At 39.0% G+C, this 12507-nt stretch overlaps 1 protein-coding gene across 1 annotated transcript; it reads right to left on the bottom strand.

Annotated features, from left to right (window-relative positions):
• Positions 1–10092: 10092 nt before the first annotated feature.
• On the bottom strand, positions 10093–11452 carry LOC132637571 (uncharacterized). Its single transcript, XM_060354640.1, has 5 exons — positions 11252–11452; positions 10968–11171; positions 10755–10841; positions 10591–10668; positions 10093–10446 (listed from the first exon to the last, which is right to left on the bottom strand). Exons 1-5 carry the CDS (start codon positions 11450–11452, stop codon positions 10093–10095), a joined length of 924 nt encoding a protein of 307 aa, XP_060210623.1.
• Between the last annotated feature and the right edge of the window lie 1055 nt (positions 11453–12507).

Genomic DNA, 12507 nt, shown 5'->3' with positions numbered 1-12507 from the left:
GAAAGTAAAAACAAGATGAATCTGATCTCATGATATTTAGATAGGTGAGTATCACTTTGCGTCTTTTCAAAATCCACCCCAAAACGAATAAATAATTAGAGAAGAGAAAGATCAGAAGCAGGTACAATTTGCTGGTGAGACTAGCACTAAAGTGCAAGCCTTGGATGCTGTTGATGAGAAAGAATCAAGGGGTAACATGTAGGAAATCATGGTAAACAAGGTGGATGCAGGTGAATATGTCGTAGTTGCTGAAGATGTTAACCTGTATGCAGCTACTGAAGCTTCTAACGTGATCCAAAATGCACATGATGCAGTACAAACAAATAAGAGAGAAAGGAATTTGGAGGATGGTGCTAAAGTGCTGCATAATGCTATGGTGCAGACTGAGGATCAAATGAGTCCAAGTACTGCTGTTCGCAAGTAGGTACATAGTTCATGTACAAACGAAGCTGCAATCAGTTACGTTGCGGAGAATATATAAGGGCAGTACTAAACATATTGCTGGTGAAACCGGCACTATAGGGCAAGTCTTAGGTACTGATCGATGTTCACACACAGCTAGCAGCAAGTCTATGCTACTATGAGTGCTGCAGTTGCTCCATCTCATTTGAGGGGTGCTGAGGTAAAAGAATTTTAACAATCAAGATTGGTAAGTCCATCGATCAATACAACATGTACCAGTAGAAGGTTTGATAGCACGAGAATAAAACGACAACGAAAAATTACAAAACTTGTTTCATTGTTATATACTCCGTATATATAAAGTTGATGAGAAAAAAAGAACTGCTAGGAATGCAAGCAGCAAACAAGACACTGGAAAATAATGTGACTCCAAGGGATAATACTCATAAGCAGCACCAGTTTACAGCATAAAAATCTGCAACTCACAAACAGCAGTACACTAGCAGATACCAGATCGAATAGTTCGAAGTGGGGAAAAAGCACTTGAAAGTTATGAACATTTGACCTCAAGTGCTAGTGTACACAAGCCTAGCAAAACTGATCCTAAGTCTGCTGGAAATAAGTAGAATCAACTGGTAAATGCTCAGGTAAAAAACTATTTCGTAAAAAACTGGTAAACAACATTCTTCATCTAATATGTAAAACACCAGCTCACTATTCTTTCCAACCAATCCAGATAGATCAAGAAGTAGCAAGCAATTAAACACCAGCATTACATATTTCGTTCATTCCTTACAAACAACCAGCCAGTATAAGATTTCATCAATGCTTAGGCAAGAAAAAAAATCAACAGAGAGATTAAGAAAATTATCAGATAGATCACATGTGTTATAGCCCGTATATTGTACGTTTGGAAATTCTAAAGTCGCCGTGGAAAGTTGAGGACGAGACTATTTTCAAAAAGGGTTGTAATGTGCAAGTTGGTTATAAATATTATTCATGAATATTATTGCATGGAAATGTTGAGAAGGGTTGAGGGTGAAAAAGAAAATTCGTAAAATGGTTTATGGAAATATTGCGGAAAGAATAAGGGCAAAAGGAGAAAATCCACAAAACGATCAATGGAAATAATGTGGGAACTTAGGGGCAACATGGTAATTTCACAAGGCATGCATAAAAGGCCACATTGGCCGAAAATGGAAGGGAAATTGTGCATGTGGTCAAAGCTTGCATGGCAAGACTAATTAAGTCATCCTTTTCTTTAAAAATTCAAGAAAGCTCTAGAAAAAAAAATGGTAAAAAAGAAGAGAAAACTCTACAGAGTGGCATGTGCCCCTCACATGCCTCTATAATTATATATATATATATACATGTAAGTCTTGAAAGAACAAGACAATCCATCATTTTAAGTTCTAGAAAATTCAAGAGAAAGGGAGAGAATAAGAGAGGGAGAGAAACGACCAAGAGGGGTTGGCCGAACCAGCCCCTAGTTGTGATCATGGAGAAATTATTTTCTTCATGCTTTCATACTAATTGGAGGGTCATCTTCGACGTGGAGTAGTTGTTGGAGTGAGAAAAACATTCGTTTGGCAAAGAGATGCTCCTAGCCGTATGGAAGAATAGAGTGGAGAAGGTAAGATTCAATCCTTTCTTGTATGTTTTATGGATGTTGAAACATGTTGTTATGTGTTGAAATAGATGAAACTCATGAAAATAAGAATGTTATGTGTGTTGGCCGAATGCATGGGAATATGTAGAAAGATGAAATGATTTTTATTTAGTAGTTTGATTATTGTTGTGTGCAAAGTAGAGAAATGGATGAACTATATGAGAGTATGTGTGTTGGATGTGTGGCCGTGAAATATATATAGTTTATGGTCGTGTATGGTATGTGTAATGTTGTGTGGAAGATTGAATTAATGTAGCATGTTGTTGTTGTTATAATGTGTAGAGATGGGTGAAATTGTATGAAAATATGTAAGAAGTTGTTGTGGCCGAGAATGGCATTGTTTGGTAAGTTGTAGTAAATTGATGTAATTTGATATTATGGTTGTCGTTGCTATAGATTATGCCACCTAGAATGAATGGTGTGGTTGAAGTTAAAGGTTTCGGATGAAATAGTATGTTGATCAAGTCGTTGGAATATTGTGTGAAATGAATTGAATGTTGGAATATATGTTGAATGGAATGTTAATGTTGTTGATAAGAATTGTTGGTATTGTTGATAGTTTGGCCGGGTTGAATTCCCGGGATTGTTGTTGATTAGAATTGGCCAAGTTGAACTTGGTGGGATGGCATATTTACAGGGGAAATGCTGCCGAAATTTCGGCAGACAAAGTGTTATGTAAAGAATTAACTTCTAAAGGCGCTAATTAAGTTTTGGCAAACATGACCAATTTGTAGATTTTGGCGGATTTGGAACGTGAATTTGGAGTCGCATAAGAAGCAGAAACGGTATGTAAGGCTTCACCCTTCTTTCCATGGCATGTCTTAGACGTAATATGTTGGATAAGAACCTCGGGGGCCCTCCTACCCTCCAGAATCCGCACTTAAAGTTTCCCCTTTTCCCTTCAGTAAGATTGAATTGAAAATGTTACCAAATGTTGGAAAACTTCCTAAATAGTTAGAAATTGCACCAATGAGACCCGACTACCCTAAAACCCTCACAAGTAATGCCATGACATGTAACATATGTAAATTTGGTACGCCGCCTCATTTGATCCGAGGTGGGCCCACTGTTTCCCGGATTTACCTTTTTACTCCGCTTGACTTACTCTGATGCTGAATCCAAAAGAAACCTTCGTTCTTTATTCCATTACCAAATGACAAGTACTGTACCTATCCCAACGAGACTACTTCCATGATAATAATGATAACGATGATGTCAGAAAAGAGGACATGCCTAAGATAAGTACGACAAGAATGATCGCACGACTAAGAGTCTTGAGCTAAGAATCCAATGTGAATATGGAAGTGTTATACTAGTTTCTAAAAGACTTCAAAGCATATGGATTAACGGTTATCATGCCTTAGATCGTATGCTATGCTCTCTCTTAAAGCTATTTTCCGTTGGTAGTCTCGCCTTAATTATCGTTCCTTCAAGGTGAGACAAGTGACCCGATTATTCCATAATGCAATCGGAGGATTTCGACCTTACGTCACTCCGATGGACACACGACTTCCTTTGGGCTCTCATGCATGCCAATTGTATGATATATGAATATGAATGTGAATATGTATATGTATATGGGGAAGGGAAAGGGCCACTGTTATATCACCACCTGATTCAGCTGGATTCCATCCCGGACGCGGGATGCCCGGACGCGGGATATGGGAGAGCCGGATACGCCGTCTGTATTTGTGATATTTATATACAATATGTTGGGACACTGTTGGGGAGGGGGGTGGGAGAGCCGATGTACTCGGCGTCTGTAAAAGTAAATGAAGGACACCGTTTTCTGAAATGTTTTGTTTTCTGTATATGTAAATAAGAAACACCGTTATTCTGAAAAAGAAACTAAACATGCATGACCTCTGCAGAAGGGCATTCATATGTCCAGGCTACATCTGTCCCAGGATAAGCTTCATATGTCCATTCTGTTATCATTCATACTGTATATTCCTTTATTATGATACTATTCATGCTTTACATACTCAGTACATTACTCGTACTGACCCCTCTTCTTTGGGGGCTGCGTTCATGCCGCGCAGGTACTCCCAGATGATTAGAAGACCTTACTGAAGATGTTCCAGCGGAGATGGCGAACTCCATTTGTCCCGGATGATTGCCAAGTCCAAGTATATGCTATGATGTTCCGTTCTATGTTAGAGACTTTGCAGACAGAGTCATGGGTATAGAGTGTCAGGTTGGTAGCCGGCCTCACCAGTTAAAATGTTATTACGTTTCATGTCGCAGGTCCCATATGATGATCGACACTATTTATGAGAAAAAAAAAATTGGAGAGCCTACTATGTATTTATTCCTTAACTGATACATGAGTTTGTCTATGTAATAGGAGTCAGCGGGTTTGCTCGGCTCCAGATATGGGGTCGGGTGCCCATCACACCCTAGTAAAGTCAGGGTGTGACAAAGTGGTATCAAAGCAGGTCGGTCTAAGGGGTTGTCTGCAAAGTCGTGTCCAGTAGAGTCCTGTTTATGGGTGTGAAGCCGGCCACATTTATAAACAGGAGGTTGCGGGGCATCTACGAAGTGTTGGCCTTCTTTCTGTCTCAGATCGTGCGATAGAGCCAAGCCATAGGAAATGAGATTCCTGGTACCAATCGTTAATTTTCGCAGATGTCCAATAGCGACGGAAAAAGGCGAATGGCGCTATGGTAAGACACAGAGGTAAGTTGGGCTATTTGTTCTGTTACTTGGGACAGGAAGTTCTGAATGGCTGGAATCTGTCATACAGCCGTATGTTCTGTAAAGTATCATCGATAATTGTTACGTACAGCCTGCAAAGAGTAGGAATGGTAAAGGAGATTCCGTAAGAATGGATACGCCTGACAGGAAGGCGCGTGGAAATGAAATATTGCAAACCGGCAATAGGTGAGATGCATTGTTCCAGAAAGGTCATGGATTTGGTATGGCAACGGAGGTGTGAACGTTACTATTGGGAGTCTGGAGGTCCAGGACAGGGGGTAGCCATACACACGGGCGGAAGATGAACATCGGGAGCCAAAAGGGTAAAACGGTAATTATAAAAGAAAAGACGTGCTACGAAAATGTTCCAGAACCTGTAAGACTTCGAATTACCCAAGAACAGGTAATAAAGGTCGGGTGAGGAAGCTGACGCGGAAATATCAGTATTAAGACACCGAATTTCAGTGAAGTTTTGGGGTTAAGCGTGCTCAGGTGGGAGCAATCCCATGATGGGTGACCCCCTGGGAAGTTTATAAGGAATTTTACATATTCTGACATAAAAGACAAATGGAAAGCTAGAATAGCCTAAGTGAAACTACGACACATAAGATGGCCGGAGACTATAAGAAGACACGTAGAACAAGGCAGACTAGCCCGGTAAAGGGACAGAAAAGGCATCATAGCCCTGGAATTAGAATAGGCTTGAACAGCGCCTGGAAGTAAGTTGTAGGGTAGTTGATAGTAAAAATATATGTATATGTATAAAGGTGTAGTGTGTCCTATATATGATTGTATCAGTGGGCATGTGAGTTTCAGCAACCGAAGCTGCGGTATAAAAGCGTTAATAGAGTAAAGGAATCGAAGCTCAAGGGATAGCAAGAGTAAATGGTACAAGTGCGGCGTGTGAGCCGTTATTATTTTACTATAAGTTGAGGTCGAAAATTCCAGCATAATGATACTCGGAAAAGAAATAAAGTGTAAGTAAATGGAAGATGGGAAGCTTAAATGTTGGAAAAGGGTGAAAGTTAAGAAAACCTTAGTGGGTGAAACCCCCGCGAGAAATTAATGGTAAAAGTACGAGACCACTAGGATGAAGATTCAATAAGGCATGTGAGACGAGACAGAGTGAGGAAAAAGGAAACAAGGAGAACGGTGGAGAGGTTGAGAGTTGATTTCAACAAGTAGGTCTAAGAGAATGGTGACCAGGATAGAGGAATGTGAAGTAAGAGAAGGAATGCTCAGGATGGTGATGGTGTCAAGGTGAAAGATCTGTAAAAGGACAAGTATGTAGCTATAGTAATATGCTTAGAGGTTTAAGAAAGTAACGGGGCGCTGAAGAAATACGGACGCACGGTTACCTCACGAACACGTAGTTAAGAAAGAATTACGAGCAAGAGAGCTAAGCAAGTGGAAGGACGAATAGAGGATAGAAAGGTATGGAAATGTGGACAAATGAGGACCTAGACAGAAAGTAAAAGAAAAGCTTAAGATAAGAAGTTTTCGATATGTTAGGCACAAAGCTGGAAAGGAAGGCGAGAGACAAAGATATAAGCGAAGACTTCATAAAGGACTATGAGCACATAAGGAACCCCTTAAAAGGGGGGAGGCCATTTTAGGCTTACAAGGAATGACGATAAACGAAACGAGCACCAACACATGAGGTCAAAGACAAGTACGCCCACATCTAGAAATACAAGAGGAAAGATTAAGGAGGAGTTGTGGTAAAGATCAAAAGGTGAGGCTTTTGTTAAGATGTGGTCATAGAACAATAACAGAAAAGAGATGATCGGAGGAAGACAAGGATAAAAATGTCGGCCCAGTAGATTAGGAAACCCATGACACAGAATAAGGACCCATATGAGGACGGAAAGGCTTGACTATATGGAATGGGCATGGAGAAAACGTGCAATTATAAAAGAAACCCCCTCCCGAGTTGCTACAAGACCCCATAAGGACAGTTGAACATTCGAGGACGAATGTTCTAAAGGGGGGGAGGATGTTATAGCCCGTATATTGTACGTTTGGAAATTCTAAAGTGGCCGTGGAAAGTTGAGGACAAGACTATTTTCAAAAAGGGTTGTAATGTGCAAGTTGGTTATAAATATTATTCATGAATATTATTGCATGGAAATGTTGAGAAGGGTTGAGGGTGAAAAATAAAATTCGTAAAATGGTTTATGGAAATATTGCGGAAAGAATAAGGGCAAAAGGAGAAAATCCACAAAACGATCAATGGAAATAATGTGGGAACTTAGGGGCAACATGGTAATTTCACAAGGCATGCATAAAAGGCCACATTGGCCGAAAATGGAAGGGAAATTGTGCATGTGGTCAAAGCTTGCATGGCAAGACTAATTAAGTCATCCTTTTCTTTAAAAATTCAAGAAAGCTCTAGCAAAAAAAATGGAAAAAAAGAAGAGAAAGCTCTAGAGAGGGGCATGTGCCCCTTACATGCCTCTATAATTATATATATATATATATATATACATGTAAGTCTTGAAAGAACAAGACAATCCATCATTTTAAGTTCTAGAAAATTCAAGAGAAAGGGAGAGAAACGGCCAAGAGGGGCTGGCCGAACCAGCCCCTAGTTGTGATCATGGAGAAATTATTTTCTTTATGCTTTCATACTAATTGGAGGGTCATCTTCGACGTGGAGTAGTTGTTGGAGTGAGAAAACCATTCGTTTGGCAAAGAGATGCTCCTAGCCGTATGGAAGAATAGAGTGGAGAAGGTAAGATTCAATCCTTTCTTGTATGTTTTATGGATGTTGAAACATGTTGTTATGTGTTGAAATAGATGAAACTCATGAAAATAAGGATGTTATTTGTGTTGGCCGAATGCATGGGAATATGTAGAAAGATGAAATGATTTTTATTTAGTAGTTTGATTATTGTTGTCTGCAAAGTAGAGAAATGGATGAACTATATGAGAGTATGTGTGTTGGATGTGTGGCCGTGAAATATATATATAGTTTATGGCCGTGTATGGTATGTGTAATGTTGTGTGGAAGATTGAATTAATGTAGCATGTTGTTGTTGTTATAATGTGTAGAGATGGGTGAAATTGTATGAAAATATGTAAGATGTTGTTGTGGCCGAGAATGGCATTGTTTGGTAAGTTGTAGTAAATTGATGTAATTTGATATTATGGTTGCCGTTGCTATAGATTATGCGACCTAGAATGAATGGTGTGGTTGAAGTTAAAGGTTTCGGATGAAATAGTATGTTGATCAAGTCGTTGGAATATTGTGTGAAATGAATTGAATGTTGGAATATATGTTGAATGGAATGTTAATGTTGTTGATAAGAATTGTTGGTATTGTTGATAGTTTGGCCGGGTTGAATTCCCGGGATTGTTGTTGATTAGAATTGGCCAAGTTGAACTTGGTGGGATGGCATATTTACAGGGGAAATGCTGCCGAAATTTCGGCAGACAAAGTGTTATGTCAAGAATTAACTTCTAAAGGCGCTAATTAAGTTTTGGCAAACATGACCAATTTGTAGATTTTGGCGGATTTGGAACGTGAATTTGGAGTCGCATAAGAAGCAGAAAAAGTATGTAAGGCTTCACCCTTCATTCTATGGCATGTCTTAGACGTAATATCTTGGATAAGAACCTCGGGGGCCCTCCTACCCTCCAGAATCCGCACTTAAAGTTTCCCCTTAATCCTTCAGTAAGATTGAATTGAAAATGTTACCAAATGTTGGAAAACTTCCTAAATAGTTAGAAATTGCACCAATGAGACCCGACTACCCTAAAACCCTCACAAGTAATGCCATGACATGTAACATATGTAAATTTGGTACGCAGCCTCATTTGATCCGAGGTGGGCCCACTGTTTCCCGGATTTACCTTTTTACTCCGCTTGACTTACTCTGATGCTGAATCCAAAAGAAACCTTCGTTCTTTATTCCATTACCAAATGAAAAGTACTGTACCTATCCCAACGAGACTACTTCCATGATAATAATGATAACGATGATGTCAGAAAAGAGGACATGCCTAAGATAAGTACGACAAGAATGATCCCACGACTAAGAGTCTTGAGCTAAGAATCCAATGTGAATATGGAAGTGTTATACTAGTTTCTAAAAGACTTCAAAGCATATGGATTAACGGTTATCATGCCTTAGATCGTATGCTATGCTCTCTCTTAAAGCTATTTTCCGTTGGTAGTCTCGCCTTAATTATCGTTCCTTCAAGGTGAGACAAGTGACCCGATTATTCCTTAATGCAATCGGAGGATTTCGACCTTACGTCACTCCGATGGACACACGACTTCCTTTGGGCTCTCATGCATGCCAATTGTATGATATATGAATATGAATGTTAATATGTATATGTATATGGGGAAGGGAAAGGGCCACTGTTATATCACCACCAGATTCAGCTGGATTCCATCCCGGACGCGTGATGCCCGGACGCGGGATATGGGAGAGCCAGATACGGCGTCTGTATTTGTGATATTTATATACAATATGTTGGGACACTGTTGGGGAGGGGGGTGGGAGAGCCGATGTACTCGACGTCTGTAAAAGTAAATGAAGGACACCTTTTTCTGAAATGTTCTGTTTTCTGTATATGTAAATAAGAATCACCGTTTTTCTGAAAAAGAAACTAAACATGCATGACCTCTGCAGAAGGGCATTCATATGTCCAGGCTACATCTGTCCCAGGATAAGCTTCATATGTCCATTCTGTTATCATTCATACTATATATTCTTTTATTATGATACTATTCATGCTTTACATACTCAGTACATTACTCGTACTGACCCCTCTTCTTCGGGGGCTGCGTTCATGCCGCGCAGGTACTCCCATATGATTAGAAGACCTTACTGAAGATGTTCCAGCGGAGATGGAGAACTCCATTTGTCCCGGAGGATTGCCAAGTCCAAGTATATGCTATGATGTTCTGTTCTATGTTAGAGACTTTGCAGACAGAGTCATGGGTATAGAGTGTCAGGTTGGTAGACGGCCTCACCAGTTAAAATGTTATTACATTTCATGTCGCAGGTCCCATATGATGATAGACACTATTTATGAGAAAAAACAATTTGGAGAGCCTACTATGTATTTATTCCTTAACTGATACATTAGTTTGTCTATGTAATAGGAGTCAGTGGGTTCGCTCGGCTCCATATATGGGGTCGGGTGCCCATCACACCCTAGTAAAGTCAGGGTGTGACAACATGTACGAATCAAGATTACTCAGTTGCTTGAGACTGAGAACAAGAAGAAAAGAAATGTCTTGAACGGAGAGAACAGTGGAAGAAAAAGAAGAATTACTGACCTTGGTTGTTACTACTAGCAGCTTCTCCTCACGAACGAAAATTGAATTTTAGCATGCTAGGATCAAGTACTAAGTCTGGGTTTAGACGCTGAAGTTGTGCGATGACGTTCATTGTAATACCTTGTTCCATCACCTCCGTTTGTGCATCGAATTTTTCCTGCATTTTTTGCATCCTCGCTTCCATCTCCTCCATTGTTTGCTTCATCAGTTCATCATTACCATTTAAAGAGTGTCCAGAATCTCCAGCTTTTCCTTTCAAGACAGTTTTGGTAACCCCACACCCATACAATCTTACGTGGCTCAGATGATCAGGTCCCATAACTGCGGCAAATGCATCAACTCCATCTTCGCTTTCTTGAGTTTCTACTCTTTCCATTTCAGCCTACAAATCAGATTCAAGAGTAGAGAGTTCAAGTATATCAAACTGATCCAACATTTAAGAACAAACAAATGATCTCAATAAACTTTATATTAGAAATTTTCGTACTATTTTCCTAATCGTATCTTCATATGAGTCCTTGTATACTCGACCAGGTTTCCTCTTTCTTGTAGTCACAAAGATGGCCTTATTCGTCACAGCATTGGGACCTTCCTTCTTTTTTTCCTAGTTAAATGAAAGTTGGCATAAAAATCTTCCTAAGTAAAGTCTGCAGGTTTATAGTAAATGAACAATAAAATAAAACGCCAAACCTCGCGAATTACAGCAAAGCTTTTTTTGCCAACAGTATGCGGATACCTCAACTTTTTGCGATTCTCTCTGTTAGTGTTGGACATTTTCTGCAATAAATTAGTTTGTGAGATAATAGGAACCAAAAATATAAGCAATGAAGAGAATAAATCAGATGTAAATAAGGCACTAGTTTCAAGAAAAGAAAGTTACGTTGTCCTTAATTTATATATTACCTGAGATTTTTCAGAGTTCCAGTATACAAGGAGATCCATAAAATGAGATTGTGGAACATATCCGGGCCTGTTTTCCATTCGAAGTTGGTCATTGGCATAGGGTATATAGTGTTTTTTCTTCAACCAATTCTTATACTTTCTCCAAGCAGATTGAATTGCTTTTAAAGCCCATGCTTGTGCAGTATCGGTAATGTTATATTTTTCCTACAACTTGGTGCTGTTAGGTTAATGCGAAAGATACTGAAAAATATCAACAAAAAATAGAAACATTGAGAACTTCAAACCTTGGTATATTTCCACATATCTTTATGTGTTTTCAGTTTCCTCCAATTTGATACGTTAACAGGACAAAAGGTCGAATTCCTTGCCAATGTTCCAAGGAAGCTACCTAACTCTGCTACGATCGCTTGAGTAGGACCAACAGGTTGGTTGTGCTTATTTAGCACGATCAATTTACGCTCACTTCGTCCATGGACATTTTGCATTTGTGTTCTACCTCTTTTTTTTTTCATGGAAGCAGGACCTACAATAATCACAACACAGAGATTACCAAATTACTAATTAATGTTAGTAGAATCTATTACAATCTGTAGATTCTTACCTTGTTCCTCAGATTCTTGATTTGCTTCTTGGGGTGTAGAATCTTATGATGTTTGTTGCACTTGCTCCTGTACTGCTTGTGCTGTAGAAGGGGTAGGATGTTGTGACTCTTGCTGCACTTGTTCTAGTACTGTTTGTGCTGCAGAAGCGGTTGAATGCCTTGGTACTTGTTGTACTTGTTCTACAAGAGAGGTAGAATGAATTGGCTCTTGCTGTACTTGAGTTTGCACTTGGGATCTTAACCTTGGAAGTTGTTTTTCCCTATTTGAGCAATCAGCTGCTTGAACATTTCTTTTTGTTCCCCTCAACGACATTTGGTTTGCCAACGAGGCAAGTGATCCAGCTGGAACGAACATTGAGCCTTTTGCTCTTTTGCTTTTTCTTAAAGCCCGATCTTCTTCATCCATGACTATTCAGAACTCTGTAAAGTTCAGAAAATTAAAATAAATGGAAAGGTTAGCATAAACATTAGTAGAAACAAAATAAAAGATGACCAACTCTAAAATTACAGACCTTTTAAATTTTGTATCAGGACCTTCACACCTTTTTCATATAACTTAAATCTCATCCTAAGATACATTTTGTTAAATATACAAATCTATTCATAAATTCAGTAAATTGAAGAAGATAAATGAAAGATGATTAAAAAGAGAGAACAAGAATAATCATAAATAGTTTTCTAAAAGGGCATTTATCATTCATTGATAAAAAATAAAAATAAAATTAAAACAGCAAGTGCATAATTAAAGTTTGTTCAAGATTTTCACTTTAATCATCCTCTTCCATCCAATCCCAATCAGTATCATCAATGTCATCCCCCTCTTCTGATGATTCTCTAATTGTTTCTTCTAAATCTTGTGTATGAATTGGCACGTCAACAACATCAACAGGCATGTCTTCTCTTGACGTGCCATTGTCAACATCAGGTAATCTACTTAAG

Source organism: Lycium barbarum, chromosome 4 (genome assembly GCF_019175385.1).
Source record: "Lycium barbarum isolate Lr01 chromosome 4, ASM1917538v2, whole genome shotgun sequence".
Lineage (NCBI taxonomy): Eukaryota > Viridiplantae > Streptophyta > Magnoliopsida > Solanales > Solanaceae > Lycium > Lycium barbarum.
Note: the sequence above shows the minus strand (reverse complement) of the source record. Positions and strands in the feature narration are given on the sequence as shown.

Coding starts and splice junctions, on each gene's coding strand:
- LOC132637571 (XM_060354640.1), bottom strand. CDS start 11,452: ATGCAAAATGTCCATGGACGAAGTGAGCGTAAATTGATCGTGCTAAAT. Junction 11,172..11,251: donor ATATGTGGAAATATACCAAG/GTTTGAAGTTCT, acceptor ACCAAGTTGTAG/GAAAAATATAACATTACCGA. Junction 10,842..10,967: donor GGAACTCTGAAAAATCTCAG/GTAATATATAAA, acceptor AATTTATTGCAG/AAAATGTCCAACACTAACAG.